Raw genomic sequence first — 25760 nt, 5'->3', positions numbered from 1 at the left:
AAACAAAGACTGCTAAAATAATATAACTATTAGTTAAATTACCACAGAAATTAACTCGAAGAATATGTAAGACATTTAATACCACAGCTAATTCCTCAAAATTTCTCTTTTACTTTGCCAATCATATTTCTTAATTAGTTATTTGGAGAGAATTATTACTTGAGTTACCTAAAATATTTAGGGAAGTAAATACCTGTATTCTAATATATTATTTCTAACACTGAAATATGTAAAGATTATTTCTTATATACAGAGACCTATTCTAACTGGTTCCCAAAGGATTATAGTCCGGAGTGCTATAAAAAAAAAGTTAAGCAATCATCTGCGAAATCAACTCAAGCTATAGGCAAATATAGGAGAGTTCCAAATAATTGAGAAAATTTTATTATCTATTAAACTTTGATACATTTTCTCCCCTCCCCCACATCCTCTGGTCCTTTTTCTTCCGACTTTTCAATGACTAAAATTCCTCTGTGCAATGATCTTGTTTAGTGATCTATCATCTACTATCCCAAAATGATGAGCACGAACTTTACAGGTCAAACAGATTCATTTCTGAAATATGTACACGATTGAGCTGTGTTTAATTTTCTGAAGTAGCAAAAAGTAGATGATCTCCATCTCTTATCACTTCAATGTCCTCAATAAGTGCACCATCTTCACTCAGTACTTTAGTGAGAGACACGCCAAATTTCTCAGCACCAATATCTAGTAGCTCTTGCATGGTATCCGGCAAAAGCACAACCCTTCTACCTATATGGGCTTTCTCTAGACAACCGATGGTTATTCTGCTTGGGATTCTTGAATTGGCAACTTTAGTCGAAGAATAATCCGGGCCACTTCCTCCTGACAAGTTTCCGTAGTGCACAGTTAGTTCCAGACAAATTTTATAAGATTCGCAATAACTTTTAACCAAAAATCTTCCAAAACTTTATCAAGCCAAAACCTACTAGGAGGTAAAAGTGCCTTTTTATAACTATTTTGGTAACATAGATGTATATTGTAGAGTTGACCATCTTTATGACTTTGGCGGTGATAAAAGTAGTTAGTTGTTATCCTAGTTGATATTTAGATGACTCCAAGCTGCATCCTTTGTTTTTTACTAGTATAGATAAAGAAAATTGCCCAAATATGAGATGTACTTGAGAACTAAAGAGGCTTCAAAATTTAAAGCTGTACTCGCCTTCATGGTGTCTCGGGCATGCAGACATAAATCCTATCAGTGAATTCTGAAAGAAGCTAGTCCTTCTCCTCAATTTGCCGTTGGACGAGCCAGTTTCTCTAGCTAGTGATGCTGTTTCTTCAGGAGTGAAGAGATGAATCGTGGGATCACTCTGATACTTAGTAAGGTAGGGAGCACTAGGTGATTCAGGAGGACAGACCTTGGTTTCTCTACTAGTTGGTTGCATCACGTTGAAAAGCTCCTTTATCTCTTCGTGGCCCTGATAGTCAGCCAATGCTCTAGGTGTCCAACCGTGAACGTCTGGTTTATCAATGTCAGTTCCTTGTTCCATTAGGAATTTAACTATTTCCACATTCTCCTCAGAAATAGCAGTGTGCATTGCTGTTGTGCCTAGGCTGTTAAGAAGGGTGACATCACCTCCATGCTTGATGATCTCCTTAAGCAAGTCTAGGCTGCCTTGCTCCACTGCAAAGCAAGCAAACTGACCTACATCTCCTGAAGATATCGTTGCACCATTATCCACAAGCAATTTTATCGCAGCTTCATGCTTCCCCACCACTGCATCCCACAATGGAACATTTCCTTCAGAATCTGCATTCATAACAAAAAGTAGCTGGTTATTAGAGAGAGAAGTACAGAATCTTTGGTTGAATTTAGGATATACTCGCAAGTTTAGGAATGATGTTGTAATACCCCGTATTTCCCTAGCTTAAATTAACTCACAGTTCATGAGTTATCCAATAAATTTTTTTTGAAATGCTCGTTATTTTTCAGTTTAGAGCCTGCCATTGCGTAGGAAATTGAATCATCTTTCCAACGATATAAAATTTGTCTAAATCCGATAACCGGGTAAGAAGTTATGGTTATTTTAAGTTTCAGTCGCTAAACACCGTAATTTAGGCCAGTAGCGCATCGCGGAGTAAGCCAAAATGACAATTGTCAGTTTCCAGTGAGGTACCGCAATACTGGCGCATTGCGCCAAAGATCATTTTCACATTTATCAATTTCCAATCTGCCAACGCGATTGTACCGCGTTGCGCCAAGCTTCCAGGTCCCATCCAGTATTGCAATGCGATTCCACTGCGTTGTGTCACCACCCACATTCCCAGTTGTTATTTTCCAGTGGCTTGACGCGATAGCGGCGCGTCGCGCCAAGGCCCCAAATCGGGTTTTCAGTGACGAAAATTAAAAACGTTCTAGGGGTAATAGGGTCTTTTTTCATGACCCAGATCAGCCTTAAACACGAAATTATGCCCTAAATACCCTATAATATCATTATTCACTCACTTTTCTCAAGATTTAAAACATTCTCTCTCAAAGAGGCAAAAACCCTAGTTCAAGAAATCAAGGTCAATCCTCAAGAAATCCTCCAAGAACCTTCAAGAAAGAATCTTCTAAGGTATGTTAGGTGTTCATCTATGGGTTCCTTTCACCCATAGAGTCCACGAATCTATTTTCAAATTACAAGATTGTTGGATTATGAACTTCCATGTTTGAATTGAATAAATTACAAGCCTTCATGAAATTGAATAGCACGTGTGATGAATATGTGATTATCTTGATAAACCCTTGAATTTACAAAGTGATTAATGTGTCTATGATGTAAATTGGGTTTAATCCATGATTATTATAAGATTCATGAAATTAGATTAGTATTTTATGGGGAATTATATGAATTGCACGCTAAACCTATGAAATTGTAAGTTTGGGCATTGTAGTTGCAATGTTTATATGTTATCCATGATTATGTGCATGAAGTTGTGCTCCCCAAGTGGTTGATAGAATGTCCATGTGAATAAAGTGATGAAATCATGACATGTTAGTATGTGTACAAGCTTATGCCATACAAGTGTTTGATAAAATGTCTCTATAGATGAAATATGAATAGGTGTACATTGTTATGCTTTGCAAGATCATGTGATGCTTTACTTTTCATGTTATCGAGTCCTGGGGGTATTTAATACCCAATAAATTAGCTTTTTACCTAGAGTCAGTGTCAGTTACTGAATAGTATCAGTCATGTCACGATCAGTAGAACTCAATCAGTTACAGAACTTAGGAAAACTCAGAAAGCTCAGTATTAGTCTAGTCCAGTTTAGTATAATCAGTTCCGTGTCTTTCAGTTGGGAGTAGGATTCAGCACCGAGCGAGCCTAGGGATGGGGGCTTACCCGTTAGTTAAGACTGGGTCCTAAAAACAATCCCTAAGTTCCAGAACTACGTAGCCAGCGTAGGTTATGAGATGTAACCCGTTAGATAGGACTGACATACACAGGGATCACCCGTTAGTTTAGGACTGATCTCAGGTGTCACCCGTTAGATAGGACTGACTCCACAGCAGATGCTAGTACACATGGCACGGTATTAGCACTCTTCCAATTGGGGTTACAGATTGAACCCCAACTCAATTATCTTATCTTATTTGGGGCATGTCAGTTAGATGATTACCTCTCACAGTTTCAATTTCAACCTTCAATTTAGAACTCAGTTCATTTTACAGAATTAGGACTGTTAGACATAGTCAATTGGTATCAGTAAATCAGTTATCAGTAACTTCAGATATCAGTTACTCAGTTATCAGAACTCAATACTTGGCTTCAGAAAAGCTCAGATACAGTATATATTTATGTATGTCCACAATATTGCATACTCAGTGATTTCAGTAGTATCAGTTACTCACTTAATCCTACATTCAGTTACTCTATATCATTCAGTCAGTTACTGTTCATGCATATGAACCCTTACATTCAGCCTTACCTCATCTCGCATACCAGTACATTCCACGTACTGACTGCATACTCTTTCTTTGCGCTATGATGTCTTATGTCATAGGTTCGAATGCTTAAGATCCCGACCACATTTAGACAGATCCAGTCAGCAGTTGCAGATTTTGTAGTGAGTCCTCATCTATCAGGGATATGATTCATTTCAGTTTATCAGTAGTTCAGTAGTTGGAGTTGGTTGGGGGCTTGTCCCATCAACTCCATATTCAGACAGTGCAGTTAGAGGCTTTCAGACTAGACCAGTTCAGACAGTGTTTAGTTTTCAAATGTTTTTACCAGATGTTATTATTTATCAGTATTTAGATTTTGAACCTTATGGCAATTCAGCCTAATAAAAGATATCAGTCATGGGTTAACTTGTGGTCCTTCGGGGTCGTAAGCACCATGTGGCATCAAGGTTGTACTCTCGGGGCGTTATAGATGGTCTAGTCACAGCTGAGGCTAGTGCTTATAAAGGCCATAGATGGGTATATAGATTGGAGCAAGGCAGACACAACTAAGTTATTCTTGTTAAAACGGTTCAAACAGAAATTGAAGGAACTAAGGATAAACTGCCTCTAGATACTTGGTCCAGGTCATTGGGATAATTGAAGGCACATGCAAATTATGGCTTGTATTAAGTATTCAACTTTGTAAACTAATTACATCCATAATTTTCCAAGCATAAAGTATGATTTGTTGAAAGAAACAGTGTATGATTTACTTTGCAGTATGGTAATGGAAACAGTACCTTTTTTATTTGGATCTGCTCCAAAGTCGAGAAGTAGAAGAATACACTCAACACTACCTTTTGAAGCTGCTATATGCTGTATCATAATATTAATAATGATTTTCAACTTCCAAACATAAATTTTTTTTGGTCAAGTGTTTAATGCAAAATAGGGAGGACTCATACCAATACTGTACGCCCATCAGTATCAGATTCATTAGGATCCATACCCTTTTTTAGCAATTGGCGCAACAAAACATCATCTCCTCTGTTTGCTGCAAAACATAAGCTAAGAGGTATGTCCATTCTTCCCTGGGCCAGCATATGTTCTATATCTGCTAATATTGATGTCATCATTGGGTCTCGTCGCTCTTTCAAATGCTGCACCCGAAGAGATCACATTTTAGAGCTAGAATAGCATCCGCACATCAAATATTACTGAGGATCGTTTATTCTAGTCGACAGTAAAGCTCATATGGGTGAAAAATCTTCACCAAGCCACTCCCAGAAGGAGACTTTTGCACTTGGGATTCCCAATAAAAGAAAAGAAAAATATCAAGGACAGAGTGAACTTCACATAATGAAGAATGATAAAAAATCGTCGAATTATGAGTAACACAAATTCGTCCCTATTTTGAACTTCACAAATATTTATCATTACAAGACAAAATATCAAGCACGGATGAACTTCAGATAATGATACATTTGCGCTGTCATAATGTCGAATTCTATCATAATACTCGGTTAAGGGTAAAATTCAACGATTTTTATCATTGCAGTGAAGAATGAAAATAAAATGGTTGTATTTTACCCATAACTGAGTATTATGACAGCGTAAATGTATCAAAGGATTGTCCAGTGGAAGTTACATGTTTTCTATAGCCATAAGAAAATCCTGATTTCTATATCAGTAAATATGGGATTTATTTTGATGGTGTCCTAAATAATATCAATTCACCTGAAGGAGATTGTTCATGATTATTGTCCCGTCTCCTATATTAGCTTTAACGATGTTGAAAAATGAAGTACGATCCAATCGTAGCAGTTGGGATGTTCTTTTGGTTCGAACAGTAAAAAGTTGAGGTCTACAGCAAAGGACACCAACTTCTCCACAAACACCCCCTGTCTTCAACTCGCCAACTATCTACACAAAATGTTCCGCTAAATAAGCATTTAAGCTCAGGACATCAAAAATTTTCAAGTCCTATAAGAGCTACTTACCTGTTCCATTCCATTCCTGTGTGATATAAGTTCCTGCATGTAAGGAAGATGTGATTATTAAGAGCTCAATTGCATTTGCAGCAACAAAATCAATTTAACAGAAAGAATATAGAAGAGTAAAAGTGTGTTGACCAGAATAATATTTTTGTGAGTAGTACATGTTTTAAAAAAAAAAACGTTTTTTCATTGAAAATGACCATTATTATGAATGCAAAAGATATCATGGTTCCTTGACTTGAGTTTGTCCATTGTGATAAATCAATGGTGGTGAAAAAAATGATGGAATTCTTTTCCTTTGCTTTCCATTCCTTTCCTAGATAAAAAAGAGTGGGAGTGCGAGAGAGAGCTTCTTACCACTGCTCCAGTAACCAGAATGTACAGATCCGTAGGTGCTTCATTTTGCAAAATGACATCCTCTCTTATAGGGAAATACTCTGCCTTCATCTCAGAAACCTGCACAATGTAAAAACACGGAGAAGAAATCAAATCAGCTATTTGTATTATTAAAGAAATTAGTGAAACAACTGAACAACACTTTGTTATAGATAATAGACTTGCACCAAGAGGGTGAAATTTGATGTAACATTAAGACTAATCAACAAAATTAAGCATAGCTGAGAATTACCAGTTGAAAAAGCAAGTCATTCGATACCCCATGGAATAAGTATGCCTTATCCACCAGTGAATAGAACAGATAATGTGAAATGCCAGATCGAATAGCTTTTGGTAGTGTTTCAAGAGTTTCTTGCTGCTGCAGACCTTCCGAATCTGTTCTGAACCTCAAACACAAGTGAGCTAGCATCTGCTCTTCAAGGCGAACCGGCAGCTTATTCCTTTGTGCAAAGCTTGTGGCAGCTTGAATAGTATCCCTCTGTGCAGCAAAATAATCATCAGAGATAGTTCCTTAAGAAAAAGGACATCCGAAATTGTTAAAACTTAAGCAGCAAGACGACACAGTGTCACTGATATTCTAGAAATAATTTTCCAATTCATGTGGGGTGCTTGTCAAGGACAAAAACAAAATATATAGTAGAAAGACAACTGATAACAATTTTATCTAATCCTATGCTGGATGCAACACCTGTGAAAACGATTGAAGACTTAAAATTAGTGAATGGCAAAATGAGACTTGGGCAGAATGGTGAAATGATATCACAGCCAATATAGGTTTAATCTAAATGATCAAACTGTTCAAATTGCATCTAAATGTCCTGGACGGAAAATACATAGTAATTTCAACTAAATTAAATCGATTAAAGAGAGAATCTACTCACAAATTTCCTAGTCTTACTGGTCCCATGGACAACCAAGTTGGTCATGTTTCCAATAAGATATGCAGTCAGCCCGAGGTCGAATAGCATGTAAATCATGGTGAATATCATTTCCTCTGTAGCCACAGCGTGCAAATCCCCGTAGCCAGTTGTTGTAAGTGTTGTAATAGACCAATACATACACATTACATAGAGATTCCAGATGTTCCTGTCATTAAAATGTATGATGGCAAGTGAAAGCCATGTTTTACTTGTGTCTTTTTTCCGAGCAGCAAGAAAGTAGTAGAAGCAGCCAGCACAATGAACAGCAAAAAGAGTCACCTGAAAGAAAATACCCCGAAAGTGTTTTATGGTAAATTGTCATTGAGGTATGTTACAAGCAAATGCCACTTATTGCTTGAAAGACTTACACATATAAGTTTCAGTACTCGAACCCAAAAGTAGCTGAACTTCCTATTTTTCTCCAATCTGCAACAAAAGAACAGCAAACTGTCAGCCATTTATTTCAAAACCTAGTCTCCGTATTTATTGCTAAAGTAAAGAGATTTTGAAAAGCATAGGTAATGATTGTGTAATGGAAGTAGACTTGAAACAAATGATTCACTATTTGTTTGATCAAGTAATCCTAGAATTTAAAAGATATATGCAAGTTATTCCTTCTTTTTATTTAGATCGGACCACATACAAAGAGCTTCAGGAATTGATCCAATATATGGAAAATCATTACCAACAAATCAAAAATGGAAATTTAACTAATAAAGAGGGGCTAGCTTTAAACACGTTACCTGGCAAACATGTAACTGACTCTTCTGAGACGCCAGAGACGAAGCATACTGAAGTATCCATATGATTGAAGAGAGTGGGGCAAAACTCTCCGAATAAGTTCAGAAGGGATAGTGGATATCAAATCAAATATAAACCCGGATCTTATGTACCTCAAAGCAATCCGCCTTGGGTCATCAATCAGAGTGTATTTTGATTTATCAAGATAGGCAACAAAGAATGTTAGGACAATGTCAATGGCGAAAAATCCATTAGCTATGTTATCTAAGATAGCAATAGCTCCTCGAGGTCGGTCTAGAAATCCAAACTGAAAAGGTGACGCCCATGCTGTGTAGAAAACAAGAAGCACGAGGAATGCATCCCAAGCCCTGCAGCATAATTTTGGTTAAGCCACATACATATATAGCCCTGCAGCTTATTTTCCTATGTTTGGTCGGCCAAATTTTTTGGAAAAATACTTTCTCTAGGAAAACAAGTTCCTTAAACATGAAGAGAAAGACTTCCCTTAATGAAAGTAGAAAATACAAGTTCTAGAGGCAACATTTTAAGTTCATTGTATCCTTCCACCCCGGGCCCCGACCCCTCGACCATTCCACCCTTGACGAAGCAACATTTTAAGTTCATTGTATCCTTCCACCCCGGTCCCCGACCCCTCGACCATTCCACCCTTGACGCCCACATCCTAACACTCTCCCTCCCATAGTTTATTGCTAGATTGCAGATAAATGTTCCTGAGTTTTTTTTTTTTTTTTTTGGCTCACATCCTAACACTCTCCCTCCCATAGTTTATTGCTAGATTGCATATAAATGTTCCTGAGTTTTTTTTTTTTTTTTTTGGCTTACTTACCAAACACTAAAAAATAAGTAAGAAACCAACTTGTTTTTCCATAAAATATTTTCTTCAAACTCATAGGCTGAAATCATCAAAGTTCCAGAATATGTCATATTCAGAATCTGTTAAAACGATATTTAGAACACAAATTTAGGTTCAAATCAATACATATACAAGAAAAACAATTTAAGAAAATCGGGAGAATAAAAATTGGAATTTCATGCAAGATTGAAATTGACAAAAAAAAAGACATCTGAAATTATAAAAGGACATGCAAAAGAAAGTAGAATAGAAAATTTTAGCCATTACAAGAATGCGCATGCAAAAGAAAGTAGTGAAACCTGTAACGAGGATTAGAGGGGGAAATGATATAGCGCCGGAGTTTGATTTTGCGATTACAATGAGCACCAAGAGAAGGAAGAATTGCACTAGTAATACTATACTGAGAACTTTTATCATCCATTGAATATGCTCTTTCTATTTCTTTCTCCATTGAATATGCTCTTTCTATTTCTTTCTCCATTGAATTATTCTTCTTATTCTTATACAACAACATTATTATTACTCTCTATCCTTCCTTTGATTTGCCCGACCACCAATGGCCGCCGGGCTTTTGCCACCCTCTTCTTCTCCGTCTTATAGATTGTTATTGCCGTCATCTTTTTTTCTTTTTTCCATTCCTACTCATTTAACGATACATATTCCGTATGTGTAGAAGTCCTATTCTTACTATTGTTCCCTTGTTCCTCTCTTTTTCTTGTGGCGTGGTGCGGAGAGCTTGTAGAATAAATTTGCGCAAATTTTGGAACTTTAATTTATTTTATTTATTTTGCATAGCACAATTGTTAGCGGTATAATCTACGTATATTCTACTTTTTTGCAGACTCCGCTAAGTGAAAATATATTGGGTTAAGTGGAAATACATTGGGCATGTTGCTGTTGTTGTTGATTTTGCATAGCACTATTCATGAAGACTTCAATTTATTTCATTTTGCTTTATATAATATTTATATATTATATCGTATAATTAAGAGACGAATTTATGTAAGTTCATGAAGACTTTAATTTTGTTTCTTTTGGCTTATCGTAGGATTAGCATATCGTGTCATGTAGTTGTGGGTAAATTATGTAAATTGAAGAAGATTTTAACTTGTTTCGTCCCTTTTGACAAGTATTTGAGGAGTTAACAATTCGATTTAGATTGTTTTTTTATTAAAATATAATAAACTAATTTTGACTTATTTTTTTATTCAAATTAAACTAATTAGTTGGTTTTAAATTATTAAATTAATCAAATAAAAAATAATAAGTATTTATCCGTTTGATTGTTATTAGTTTTGATTTGATTGTTGAGTTTTTAATTATACATAAAAATGTATTCTTTCTTTTTCTTTACACTACTATATTTAACTATGGATTTTCTTCTTATAATTGGATGCTTTTAATATGACATTGGATATATGATAATTTTTTTATGTAAGAATTAAAATTGCTAACTAAAATTATATATTTTGCCTCAGAAAATTAATTAGCTACGATAATTTGATCTAAAACATCCAAAAATATTTATTTACAAAACAACTTCTGGACATGAGTATTGTACGTGTGTTCCACACCGTTATTTTTTTCTTTATTAATTGTATACTATATATATCTCATTAAATTAGCTAGCTATGATAATTTGATCTAAATATGAAAAAAATATGTATTTAATATACTAGTTCTGGACACGTGCGTCTTACACTGTCATCTTTTTTCTTTATTTATTTGTATACTTTATATATTTTCGTTTCGTTATAGAACTAGTGTTCTCTATCCTCTATTCTTCCTTTGATTTGCCCAATCACCAATATCTTCGATCCTTTGCCACCCTCTTCTTCTCCTTTTGGTAGATTGTTATTGTCGTTATCTTTTTTTTTTTTCATTCCTACTCATATAACATAGTAGAGAGAGATATATTTTGTATTTGTGTAGAAATTGTATTCTCCTATTCTCAGTATTCCTCTCTTCTCTCTCTCTTTTTCTTTTTGGCGTGACGCGGTGCGCTTGTAGCACAAACTCGCATAAATTTTGAGACTTTAATTTCTTGATCTACTTTGAATTGTATTAACATGTTATATCGTATCGTGCGGTTGACACATTATTTCGCGTATAATTCATAATGACTTCAATTTGTCTCATTTCGATTCACATAGTATTTGAGTGTTGTGTGAGGAACAAATTTGCGTAAATTCATGAAAACTTTAATTATTTTCCATTTCGCTTATTATAGTATTACAGTGTTTTGTTGTGTGGTTGTGGATAAATCTACATAAATTGACGAAGACTTCAACTTGTTTATCTCTCTTAATTAGTAAGTATTTGAGGAGATAACGATTCAATTTATATTGTTTTTTGTTAAAATTATAATAAAATTACTTTCGATGATTTTTGATTAAAATTAAACTAATTAATTGATTTTAAATTATTAAACTTAATCAAATAAAAAACTACTAAGCATTTATCGATTTGACTGTTATCAGTTTTGATTTGATTGTTGAGTTTTTAATCATGCATAAAATATATTATTTTTTTTTCTTTTTACTATTGTTTCTTAATATTTAAATATGCACTTTTTTATTTAGAATTGAATGCTTTCAATATGATACTGATATATGATAATTTTGTGTAAGAATTCAAATTGTATATTTTATCACATAAAATTACATAGCTATGATAATTTTATCTAAACATCCAAAAAAAAATTGTTTAGAATACTAGTTTTGGACATGTGTATTGCACGTGTGTCCTACACTGTTATTTTTTTTCTTTATTCATTATATAGTATATAAATATATATCATTAAATTATTTAGCTATGATAATATGATCTAAATATGCAAAAATATTTATTTAATATACTACTTCTGGACATGTGCATCTTACGCTATCATCTTTTTTCTTTATACATTTGTATACCATATATATTTTTCTTATTCTTATAGAACGTATACTCTCTATTTTATATTATTGCCCGACAATCAATGACCTCCGTGCCTTTGTCACCCTCTTCTTCTCTTTCTTAAAAATTGTTATTGTCGTCATTTTTTTCTTTTTTCGTTCTCATATGATACTATAGAGTTATATTCCTTGCTTGTGTAGAAGTTGTATTCTTCTATTCCCATTATTATTCTTTTCTCCCTCTCTTTTTTAGCATAACGCAGTGCGCTTGTCGTGCAAACTGACAGAATTTTTGATACTTTAATTTATTTCGTCTACTTTGAATAGTATTAGCGTGTTATATCGTATCGTGCAGTGGATGCATTATTTCGCACAAAATTCATAAATACGTCAATTTTTCTCGTTTCACTTCACATAGTATTTGTGTGTTGTGCCATGCAATTAAGGGATAAACTTGCGTAAATTCATGAAGACTTTAATTTTGTCTCATTTCACTTAATATAACTTTAGCGTGCCGTGTCGTATGGTTGTAGGTAAATCTACATAAATTCATGAAGATTTCAACTTATTTCGTCTGTCTTGACAAGTATTTGAGAAGTATCTTTTGTTAAAATTATAATTAAACTAATTCGATTGATTTTTGGTTAAACTAAACTAATTAATCGATTTTAAGTTATTAAAATTGACCAAATAAAAAATAATACACATTTATATTTGATTATTATCAGTTTGGTTTGACTGTTCAGATTTTAATCATACATAAAAATATACTATTTTTTTTCTTTATACTACTATTTCTTGATATTTAACTATCCACTTTCCTAATTAGAATTGGATGCTTTCAACATTACATGGGATATATGATAATTTTGTGCAAGGATTAATTAAAATTATATATTTTGTCTCATAAAATTATTTAGCTATGATAATTTGATCTAAAATTAAAAAATATTTATTTAAAATGCTAGTTTTGAACATGTGCATTGGACGTGCGTCTCACGCTGTCATCTTTTTTCTTTATATATTGTATATTATATATATCTCATTAAATTATTTAGCTATGATAATTTATCTAAACATTCAAAAAAATTATTTAATATACTAGTTCTAGGCATGTGCGTCTCTCGTTGTCATGGTTTTTCTTTTTTCATTTGTATACTCTATACAGTTTTCGTACCTTATAGAATTTGTATTCTCTATTCTTCCTTTGATTTGTCCAATCAACAATGACCTTTGGTCCTTTACCACCCTCTTCTTCTCCTTCTTAAAGATTGTTATTGTTGTCATCTTTTTTCTTTTTTTGTTCCTTCTTATATAATATTATAGAGATATATATTTCGTGTTTTCTGAAAAGTTGTATTCTCCTATTCTCACTATTACACTCTTCTCCCTCTTTTTTTTTTTTTAGCATGGTGTAGTGCGCTTGTGGGACAACTCATGTAAATTTTTGGGACTTTAATTTATTTTGTTTACTTTGGATAGTATTAGCGTGTTGTATCATATCGTGCGGTTGACACATTATTTCGCGTAAAATTCATAGACTTTAATTTTGTTAGTTTCACTTTACATAGTATTTGTATGTTGTGTCATGCAATTAAGGAACAACTTTGCGTAAATTCATAAAGACTTAAATTTTGTTCTGTTTCTCTTATCATAGCATTAGTGTGTCATGCTGTGTGGTTGTTGATAAATCTGCACAAATTCACGAAGACTTCAGCTTGTTTTGTTCGTCTTGACAAGTATTTGAGGCTTTCATGATTCAAATTAGATTGATTTTTTGTTAAAATTATAATTAGACTAATTTTGATTGACTTTTGATTGAAATTAAACTAATTAGTCTATTTTAAATTATTAAAATTAACCAAATAAAAAATGTTAAGCCTTTATCGATTTGATTGTTATCAGTTTTGATTTCATTGTTTAGTTTTTAATCATACACAAACATATACTCTTTCTTTTTCTTTACACTGCTATTTCTTGATATTTAACTATTCACTTTTTAAATTAGAACTAGATGCTTTCAATATGACACTGGATATATGATAATTTTGTATAAGAATTAAAATTGTTAATTAAAATTATATATTTTGCCTCATAAAACTACTTAGCTCTGATAATTTGATCTAAACATTAAGAAAATATTTATTTAGAATATTAGTTCTAAACATGGGCGTTGCATATGGTCCCACGCTATCATCATTTTTCTTTATTCATTGTTTGTTATATATATCTCATTAAATTATTTAGCTATGATACTTTGATTCAAACATTCAAAAATATTTATTTAATATACTAGTTCTAGACACGTTCATCTCACGTGTCATCTTTTTCCTTTATTCATTTGTATGCTATATATTTTTTGTATTCTTATAAAATTTGTATTCTCTATTCTCTATTCTTCCTTTGATTTATCTGACCACCAATGACCTCAGGCCTTTGTAGTCGTCTTCTTCTCTTTCTTATATATTGTTATTACCGTCATCTTTTTTTTTTTCCATTCCTGTTCATATAATACTATAGAGATATATATTTCGTATTTGTGTAGAAGTTGTATTCTCCTATTCTTAGTATTACTCTTTTCTCTCTCTCTTTTTCTTTTTGGTGTGGCATGGTGCACTTGTAGGACAAACTCGCATAAATTTCGAGATTTTAATTTATTTCATCTATTTTGAATAGTATCAGCGTGTTATATCATATCGTGCGGTTGACGCATTATTTCGCGTAAAATTCATAAAGACTTCAATGTGTCTCATTTCGCTTCATATAGTATTTGTGCGTTGTTTCGTACGATTAAGGGGCAAATTTACGTAAATTTATGAAGACTGTAATTTTATCTCATTTTGCTTATCATAGTTTTAGCATGTCTTGTCGTATGGTTGTAGGTAAATCTACAAAATTCAAGAAGACTTCAATTTATTTCGTCCCTCTTAAGATGTATTTGAGGAGTTCACGATTCAATTTAAATTGATTTTTTGTTAAAATTATAATTAAACTAATTTTGATTGATTTTTGATTAAAATTAAACTAATTAGTCAATTTTAAATTATTAAAATTAACCAAATCAAAGATAATAAGCATTTATCGATTTGATTGTTATCAGTTTGGTTCAATTATTCAATTTTAATCATACATAAAAATATAGTCTTTTTTTCTTTATACTATTATTCTTTGATATTTAACTATGCACTTTCTTAATTAGAATTGGATGCTTTCAATACGACACTGGATATATGATAATTTTGGGTAAGAATTAAAATTGTTAATTAAAATTATATAATTTGCCTCGTTAAATTACTTAGCTGTGATAATTTGATCTAAACATTCATAAATATTTATTTAGAATACTAGTTTTGGACATGTGCATTGCACGTACTCCCACATCATCATTTTTTTTCTTTATTCATTGTATACTATATTTATCTCATTAAATTATTTAGCTATGACAATATGATCTAAACATTTAAAAATATTTATTTAATATATTAATTTTGGACACGTGCGTCTCACGCTGTCATTTTTTGTTTATTCTTTTGTGTACCTTATTAACCTTATATATAAGTCAATAATGAGAGGACCAACACTGCACAAGTTCATTCTCATTACAAAAAGAAACAAAATTTGTACTACACATTAGGGTCCATTTGATGGGTAATTGAACAGGTGTAAAACTCATATCAATAAGTGTAATTCTCATTTACATTACAATATTCACTTTCTCTCTTCGGATCTTTACCTAATTTTTTTTGCCTTCTCCTTCATTTCTTCTCTCCGCTCTTTCTCACCCACCGGAGCAGATGAATTCCATTCTCTGCTTTTTAATTTGTTTCGATATGTACTGTATTTTTAAGTTCAGATAAGTCTTCATCTATATTCTTTGTTTATTGCACCAATTTATTGATAATGAAACTTCGATGGCATCTGTGATTGTTAGTTCTTGTAGTTTATACAATCCGCCACCATAATTTAACCAAATTTCACAGTTGATGGTTGGAGATTTTGATTAACTTTTAAAGTTTTTGAAAAGGTAAATTACACATGCAATCCATTTACAAATTTTGATTCTCTAATATTTTGAAAATATTTATTTTGGACTATAGTTTTCGAATTTACATTCCTCCAAAAATGATATTATGGGGCTAATAATGATCTAAATTCTATAATTCCTTTATCACATTTTTTGTCTACTGATTTTGTGTGCATGGCAGGAGTTAGTCGGTGGTTGTTTTTCTTGATTAATCGGCTTATATGTATGGTTAATATAATGAATTCATACATTGATAGTAGATTACTTACCTTTCCTTTCCATTTGATGCGATATTACCAAGCCTTGCACATAGTTTTCAGCAGAATATAACACTGAAAGTGACCTATTGTCTATTTTTATAAAGAACTCTTTTTTTTATAACTGTGATGTTTGGGTTAACATGACCGCAATATAAGTTTTAGCTATTATGAATGAAATAAAAAGGTTCAACTACCACATAATGTCAAGTTTGAAACAAAACATACAACAAAATTCAAAACATACTTATTTAGTTGATTCTCAAAAACCTTGTCTTCACAGTATTGGTATTTTTACCTGTATGAAAACTATATTTTTAATCTTTCATGTTGATTGAAGGAAGGTCCCAGGAAAAACACAGTAATATAACACAATACTGCCTTCTTTAGTGAAGCTATCTTATAATCTAAGAAGACAAGCATATAAATAGTAAGCACTTAATGAGGAAGTCAGATTGAATGGGTTCAAAAAGTTTATTTACCACAACATGAACGGAATAACATGTGTTCAAAATGAGGGTACATAATACACACATCAACATGTTCAAGATTGATCCTAATCAAGCTTAGAAAACAGATAAGATTATTTTAATATAAGCTTAGATCTCAAAGACAATAAATCAGCTTTGCTTGTAAAGGAGTTCAACATATTGTAAAATTCATCTTTTGCATTCTTCACAACAATAACAGGACAGGTAGCATTATTCACAACATAGTTGCTTACCCTTTCCATAATAGCCCTGTAAAGATATTAAGGAGGAAAAACGTGTGGTTTTAGCACGTATTGACTTTTATGAAATAGCATTATAAGTTTTTGGTTCATATATGATACAGGTAGCTGTGGAAGTTTCAAATCCAAAAGATAAGTCCCTGCCAAATGTTGACAATGAAGAGGTACGAGTTCTTATATTCCAGTCGATTTTTCTAGCGTACTAGAAATACGAATATTTCTTTTCTTTATCAGTTTTCTTATTGGAGTACCTTTATTGTTGCAACTGTAATGGTTGTTCACTTAACAAGGAAATGGATACCTCAGCATCTAACACAAGATATATCGAGGAATTATTCAACTTACCTCACTTCTAAGGCAAATGTATGTATTCATACATTCTATTTTATCCAAACTTCAAGTTATGAGAACACATTGAATATGTTGTTGTTGATAAGATAATAACAATATTACCAACAAAACTTAAATAGATTCTAAATTATTAAAGGATGTTAAGACAAACTCAATTACCAATACTAACATGAAATATTTATAATCACTGAATACAAATTACAACATATAATAAAATGCGAAGATACTATCCATACTAACTAAAACTAGATAAGATAGTAAGAAGGGTAACAAGAAAGGGATGAGATACTAGACATAACATAAAGATGAGAGACAATTATGAGTTTTTTATTGAAATTCCACTCGAGTAATATCTCTATGACAATTCCAAGTTTACTCATGATATCTAAATACATTTGAAATCTGGTGGCAAGAATATATTTACATCTTTGTCAAGGAATAACTGCAACTAAATCCCCAGTTCTCCATCCTTGTTCACTGTCCAAACAAGTTTTTATTATGAAGTGTTTCCTGAAAAATTCCATTGTAAGTGATATATAAACTTGTGTATATTTTTCAAGATTTTATTTTTAACTCAAGGAATTGATAGTTTCGGTGTAATTCTATCGCGCAGATTTGAGGGGTTCGGAAATTTTCTATGGAAAATGCAAGAAATATCAATACCCAAAGTCTGAAAATTGAAGGGATTAAAGATATCATAGCTATTGCTTCTAGGAATGTGGTGTTGCCATGTCCACTAGAACTTGTAATTGTTTTGTTTCTAAAATGTCTAACAATTTAATTTTATGAAATGAAAAAAAAGGTTTTTCAGTGTATTAATGCTCCTACTATGCGTGGGTCCAGAATAAAATGGAGTATTTATATCGAGGAATCCCAACTAATTTAGGATTGAGGGGTGGATGCAGTTATATAGCTGCAAATTTATCTGAATCCAATATTTTTTGGTGCGGAAGATAAGTTTATGTCTAAAAGTTCATTAGGATTGCAAACCAATAGTAGGTCATACAATAGGTTCGATGTTATATATATTTATAGGTAACTTAAATCTTGTATCCACCATTGGTGAAGTGGATTGATAAATTAGTTGAATCGTGTCTTTGTTGTTGATGTTAGTAAATTTGGTATTGTGATGCCAAAATTTAGGAATTTCTAATTGAACCGGAGAAGGTGAAGATTCAGTTAAGGATAACAAAAACTTTGAAATAGTGAAGTAAATTGGTAGAGAGAAGAAGAAGGAAAAAGATTCAACAAGCTAAAATTGACTGTATTCGTTCACGTCTTAACAATTACATTTGAGTGTACTCATACAAAGCGGACAATGAATAACTTGAAAAGAAGTTCCAACTAACAATCAAAAGAATGGGCTATCTCTAATAAACTGAGCTAGCTGAAAATAAAAACTAGATTTTTGTGTATTATATTGCAATTGAACTGGATGCTTGAGATATTTATGATGGAAATGTTGATAATTCTTTTCTTCCTTATGATCAAGTTAAAGTTGGGTTGCTGGATGTGGATATTTATGGGCCTTCAATTCCTTTAATGATGTGCCTCCAAGGAAAGTCAGAATTGAGCAGTGGTGATACTTTAATTACCTTCATTTTAGTATCAACATGCCCTATCCTCAGATAGTAATGTTATAGACTTATAGTTGTTGTAATTGTTAGTATTCTTTCTTTCCTTGATTGCTTATCGTATAATTTGGACAGATAGAAAGATGATTCCAATTAAAAGTTCTGGAGTTAAATGTATATAAATTGAATCTCTTGGAGCCGAAAGGGAAGCAATTGTATGAAGAGGGCCTATGGTATGCTTCTCTCTACAAATGATGACTAATATTATACATTTTAACACATTTAAGGTTATAAATTGAGCTAAAGATTTTAATGATTGATGAGACACTTTGAGGAGGTAGAATATAATTGTCTAAATCCAATTAGACCCAAATATACAATTGCAGGTAATGAAGGCCCTTTAACAGTTGACAAGGGGAGTTTATTGGGGGATTCTAGATGTTCTTGTGATAGATATGCCTCCTGATATCAGTGATACTCAGATATCTATTTTTCAAAGGCTACAATTATCAGGTATGTATAAATTTTTTAGAAGTTCTTTTTTTAAAAATCTTTTTGAGAAGGTACTTCTAAAAGAATTTGACTCTAGAAATATGCCATGAGGATAAAGCTATTGCAGCATATTTAATCTGATGTCAAAAAACCCGACAACAAAAAAAAGCATACAACCATGAAATAAAAATTGAATATATCTGTCAATTCAGCTTGTAAGTAGATATCCATAATATTAAATAACTGATGGACTAATCAATAAGATCGAGGATGATCCTCCACTTTTACAACCATTAAGTTTTTAAATAACGAGTCTGGCAGTTGAGGATTTTCGATGATGGGTCGGCTTTAGATTGGACCAAGTGAAACTGAGTCTCATATAATGCATTATTATATTGGTTCATTAAGCTTAAGTTTTAACATTTTGTACAACAAAGGTCAAATGATGATTTACTTTACTCATAGTGTGTTTTTTAAGTAAAACTTAGCTGTAAATGTTATCATCTTTTCTATTTTTTCTTTTTATGTTTGAAAGTTCACCATTTTGTTAGCATACATTCATCCAATTTGACAAGATTAGAAAAGAAGGCTATAATTTAACATTTTCAACTATCTGTTCGTTTGCTGCTCTTCTAAAAACATTTGCTTAATATCTCAAGTTAACATAGTATAATAACATTGTGCTATTAAGTTAATTCCGTTCTTATGCATTAACTGTCTAGGATTATGTTATAATGAGTTTTGTTTTATGTTATTTTTCTGTGCATTATTATTCAATTTTCTTAATTATACTGGTAGGAGGGTTGATTCTTTTGAACCCTCAAGATGTTGCTTTACTGGATGCTCGCAGAGGGGTTAAAATGTTCTCCTATGTTAATTTTCCGGTATGATACTTGCTGAGCTTGCTGCGTACTATTTATGTCTTGCTCGAAGTGATAATTCATTTTTAGAGGTTTGAAGCATTCTATACTTAGGCCTCATTTGTTTGCAATTAATGGAGGTCTGAATCTGAATGGTTCAGACTTTAGACCATTAAGTGTATTTGTTATTTATTAAGATTTTAGCTCTTAATAGATCTGAATAGGTCTTAATCATTCAGATCTAGAACCAAGTATTAATAGACCTGAAGAGATATTCTGGTGTTTGATAGTATTCACCACACTATTCATAATCAGCGGTCACCACCACTAACCACCTCTACCACTGCTACTACTATCAACCACTACCCATCACCACCAACTACCTCCACCATCGATAATAAATATTTCTACCACCCACTATTATCAACCGCTACCACACCTACTACATCTATTATTCTATTATATTTACCGCCACCACTACTGTCGATAGCTCTACCATCATCAACCACTACCGGTCTATCCCTACTACCGACCAACTTATCTATCACAACTAACACCACCACTAACTACCACTAATACATCATAACCTCCATACATTCTTCGACCATCACTACCATTATCACTAGTAATGCCACCTCTACCACCACTTCAACTATTACCATAGCTACAATTTATCTCTACTAACAACCATCTCCGCCATCCCAACAAACAACATCTCTAAATAGCACCAACATATCATCAACCATCATGCATTCATATTTTAGCCAACACAATCAATACCTTAAACTACTAACATCAAGCAATGTCACATCACAACCACCACTACCACCATCAATTGCTACCATCATTACAGTCACTACAATACCAACCATTGCAACTATCACCACCAACATTATTTATCACTAACATTAATCATTGTCACTACAACCGTCATTATAAACTATCTCCACTATAAATAACAAACATAAATATTTTTTTCTTAATCAAATAATAATTTTGTTGTATTTAATTACATACTTTTATAATATATAATTAATTTTTTATTTGAATTATATTTTTTATTTTATTATATATACAAATAAAATTTTTTTGCACATTCAAATGTTGAAAAATAAATAGTCTTAGGCCCTATTTGTTTGCACTTAATGGAGGTCTGAATCTGAATGGTTTAGACTTTAGCCCATTAAGTGCATTTGTTTTTTTAAAAGAGCCTCTTAATGTATCTGAAAACATCTGAATGGATCAGATATGAAAAGAAGTCTGAATAGCATTCAGACTCTTTTTAAAACATAATCCCTAACTTTCTCACTTCATTATTTTCTCTCTCTTTTGACGTTATCTCTCTCCCTCTCTTTTCATGTTATCTCTCCCTCTCTTCATGTTTCTCTCTCTCTTCCTCTTCACTTGCTTTCCTTCTCTTTTAGGTATGATTTAACAAAAAGTTTTATAAATATTTTAGTTGTCAATTTGTATATTCATTATTTACTAAACTCTAAATTTTTGCTTGCAATTTTTTGTTTTGATTATAAAATTTGTAGTTCTTTGGATAATAGAATCTTATTTGTGTCTATTCATAGCGTAACATTGAAATTATTAATGATATTTTCACTTAGATTTCATGGTTAACAAATAAACATGTGTACGTTCTTGTATTAATTAGTTATTCAAATACTTTAATATTTATGCATCTAAGTCAAAATTATATCTGATCAACTATTTTAGTTTGTTAGATCAGTTTAATTGACAGATTACCTTATGTTGAATTTAATTTTTTATAATTACATCATATCACAATAATTTTTAATCGATATATCTTTTTCTAATAATTTAAATAATTCAATAATTATATTTAACATAATATAGTTATCTTTAAATATTTTAATTATCACTCAAATAATAATTTTGTTGTTTAAGTTAATACTTTATGTAATATTTTTTCATATAATATAATATTTTATTACTTTTTAAATTTAAATTGTATATTTATTACAAATAAATAAATTATGTACATTTAGATGTTAAAAAATAAACAGTCTTAATCATTCAGTAGTCAGATCTAGATACAACATCTTAATCATTCAGATATCCATTCAGATTTAGACTTCTTAATATTAAAGAAAACAAATGCACCCTTAATCATTCAGTTTTCAGATCTAGAGACAACATCTTAATCATTCAGATGTGCATTCAGATTCAGACGTCTAAATCTTAAAAAAACAAATGCAACCTTAACCTCTCACATCTTACATTCCTAGAGGAAAAAAAAATGACAAGAGAGTAGGATTAAAAGAGGGGCGATGAAGCATGAGTTGTGATTCTTTTTCGATTAGTTGTCACCTAAGTTGCTCGGACTCGGGTGCGGGTATCCGAGAGGGTGCAAATACGAGAGTCGAATTCATCAAAATATAAATTTTAAGATTCGAGGGTGTGAATCCGAGTGTGGAAACGGATGCGGGGATTCATCTAAAAAAAATTAAATATTATAAATATAGAGTTATAAAGATATTCTAAAATTTTTTAGTTAATTTTGTATTTTTAGTTATTTTTGTCTTCTGATTTTACTTTTCAATTCGGAATAGTATTTGTATTAAAAACTTTTTCAAAAATTATAACTCACGTTTATTTACTAAAAACAAAAAATAAATATAATTAAGAAGTTAAATTTAATACTGTCAAAGTAAAATACACTCACCGACAGACAGTGCTGGCAAGAGATTATTATTAATTAATTATTAATAGTAAAGGAACTAATTATTAATTAAAAATAGTAAAAATAAAAGACAAAGGTTTCAAAACACACTTACTTGGAAAAAAATAACTCGTCACTGTGTAAACACTACTACGCCGATGATAGAGTACGACGATGATTTTCGGTACCCTGAGGTGGTACGACGTCTGCGCCGATGATTTTCGGCGATGCCGATGATGATTTTCGGTAATGTCGATGATGATTTCCCGGCGATGACACATCGACAATGTTGTCTCTATTTCAATGGTCGTTGGTCGGGACTTTTTCAGGTAATTTGCCGGTTAATTATTCAATATTTCCAGTTAATTTTTTTCTTCATTTTGGTCAACGTCTCCAAAATCGGTTGACCGAATTGGAGACGGCGGAAGCACAGTCCCTGCCTTAGTCTTGTGTCGAGATGAGTTCGGCGGTAAAACAGCCGAGTCCGAGCAACATAGGTTGTCACGCACTCAATTTACTTCTTTCATAGTTGAAAGGTTATTGACGACATTGAAGCTACATGTAGAAACTTTTTCTCTTCAAGGGAAGCTGAGCTTTCAAAGAAAGCCTTGCTAGCTAGGGATAGGATCTACTATAACTTAAACAAGGTAAATAATATCTTTCCTACCCCTTTTTATTCTAACTTATTTGAAAGGTAAAAAAAGTAGGAAATTAGACCGAATTGCTCAAAATTAAAAGTATTAAAAGCAGGTAAGTAGGTTTTATCCCACACGAACAATCTTTACTTAGGTTTAAACATATTAGATATAGCTACCTGGAACAAAGTTGCAATTGGGAAATTATTTTGAAATGTCTGTGCTAAAAAAGAAAAGTATGAGTGAAATAGATCCACTGAGGAGAGTTGAAGGAAATTGATGTGTAGTAAATATGGTCTTCCTAGATGGATGTTTATCTTGATATTGAATACACTACGAAGACTTAGCACAAAGAAATAAGCTGCTTAATAATACAAATAGCTGATTTGATTTCTTCTTTCCGAAGTTACACTCTGCAGATTTTTGAAACGAAGAAAGAGTATTTTCCTATAAGAGAGGATGTCATTTTGCAAAAAGAAACACCTACGAATTTGTACATTCTGGGAAGTGAAACAGTGATAAGAAGCCCTTTCTCGCTCTTCCACTCTCTTGTGTCTGCAAAAGAAATGAAAAGCATAAGAAAACTGCTCAAAGGTTATTTATTGTACTTAGAAGGATACTAACTTTTATTGATAGTAAAAAAATTATGCAGTTTTATTTTAATATTTTTGAATTCAAGCATTTGATAGAGGTGCTATACTCTCCTTATACCTACAGTTTTTGTAGAATAGCTAAATGCTTGTGATGGAGATAAAATAAAATGTTGGGCTAGTGTTGAGCACGGGCATCTCCCATATAGTATGTGTATATATATATATATATATATATATATATATATATATATATATATATTGTATCTTTACAGAACTTGTATTCTCTATTCTTTATTCTCTGTTCTTCCTTTGATTTGCTTGACCACCAATGTCCTTCAAGCCTTTGCTATTCTCTTCTTCTCTTTCTTATGGATTGTTATTGTCATCATCTTTTCACTTTTCCCATTCCTATATATATATATATATTCAGTGTTTCTATAGAAGTATTTTCACTATTACTCTCTTCTCCCTCTCTTTTTGATATGGCGTGGTGCTGCCGTTGGACAAATTCGCATAAGTTCATTGAGACATTAAATTTGTCTCATCCTACTTTGGGTAGTACTAGTGAGTTATGTTGTGTCATGTGATTGATGGATGAGTTTGCGTAAAATTCACAAAAATCTTCAACTTGTTTTGTCTTCTTGGCACAGTATTAGTGGAGTTTACGATTTGATTTAGATTGATTTTTGATTTAAATTATAATTAAACTACTTTTAATTGATTTTTGATTAAAATTAAACTAATTTAATCATTTTTAAAGTTATTAAAATTAATCAATTCAAATAAAATAGATATTTATCGGTTTGATTGTTACCGTTTTGATTTGATTGTGCAGTTTTTACTCAGACATAAAATTATACTCTTTCATTTCCTTTATACTACTATTTTTTGATATTTAACTTTGTACTTTCTTAATTAGAATTGGAGGCTTCTAATACGACATTGGAGATATAATAACTTTGTGTAAGAATTAAAATTGTTAATTAGAACTATATATTTTGCCTCATTAAATTATTTAGTTCAATGTTTCTAAAGGAGAGACTGTAGACACCTAATTTTGTCCTCCCAAAATTGAATTTGATCCATTTTTAGCTCACCTTACTACATGTCCTCACCCATGTGATTATACTCCACAAAAATACAAAAAATAACAATCCTTAACAAAATTTCTAACAAATTTTATCTTGTTTTAATTATCCTAACAACCTACCCCTACCCCCTATCCTACCCCACTACCTTACACTACCTCACTATTACACGTCACAGAAAGGGATACAGAATTCAAAGACCACAAAATAAATGAGAAAAGGGACCCCATAGCATATTCCCCATAACAGAATAGATCATACTTACCACAATACCAGATATATACATACATAGAGAACCCATTTTTTGGGGGGCCCATTCGCGATTCCATCAGAAATCATCATATATAGACCATCACAATTCACGTGGGGCTCATAGTGAAAGAAAAATGATCATTTTTTTTCCAATTCATCATCATAGATACATACATAATTTCCATTTCCATAGGAAGAGGAGGACATTTCCGGACGTACATCACAACAAACACACACCCACACAGAATACACACGATTAGGAGTAAAAAATATAGAGAATTTGAGAGATTCGATCGACCCTCTTCAGATTTTCAATGAAATCTCATCAAAATCGGCGTCATTATTTGTCTAGTTTGTCCGTTCAATGAGTCCGGTTCAAAGTTCCCAATATTTTTTGTATTTTCCGTTGGTTTCTAGCTGAATCTAGCCAGAAACAGTGAGGTTCTCCAGAATCTATTTTTTGTCTGTCGTTTACTGCCTTCGTATTATGTTATG

The 25760-nt window shown here is 32.1% G+C and overlaps 1 protein-coding gene and 1 pseudogene across 1 annotated transcript; one reads left to right on the top strand and one right to left on the bottom strand.

The window, feature by feature from the left end:
* Nucleotides 1-361: 361 nt before the first annotated feature.
* LOC107852343 (potassium channel AKT1) lies at nucleotides 362-9546 on the bottom strand. Its single transcript, XM_016697407.2, has 12 exons — nucleotides 9123-9546; nucleotides 7952-8317; nucleotides 7577-7634; nucleotides 7170-7487; nucleotides 6521-6766; nucleotides 6250-6348; nucleotides 5896-5928; nucleotides 5633-5818; nucleotides 4861-5055; nucleotides 4696-4771; nucleotides 1184-1774; nucleotides 362-846 (listed from the first exon to the last, which is right to left on the bottom strand). The coding sequence occupies exons 1-12, from the start codon at nucleotides 9335-9337 to the stop codon at nucleotides 584-586; spliced, it is 2646 nt and encodes an 881-aa protein (XP_016552893.1). The 5' UTR covers nucleotides 9338-9546; the 3' UTR covers nucleotides 362-583.
* Nucleotides 9547-15631: 6085 nt separating this feature from the next.
* LOC107852327 lies at nucleotides 15632-20038 on the top strand (annotated as a pseudogene).
* The last annotated feature ends 5722 nt before the right edge of the window (nucleotides 20039-25760 follow it).

This window comes from Capsicum annuum, chromosome 8 (assembly GCF_002878395.1).
Source record: "Capsicum annuum cultivar UCD-10X-F1 chromosome 8, UCD10Xv1.1, whole genome shotgun sequence".
Classification (NCBI taxonomy): Eukaryota; Viridiplantae; Streptophyta; class Magnoliopsida; order Solanales; family Solanaceae; genus Capsicum; species Capsicum annuum.
The sequence above is the reverse complement of the archived record's forward strand: the minus strand, read 5'-3'. Positions and strand labels throughout refer to the sequence as shown.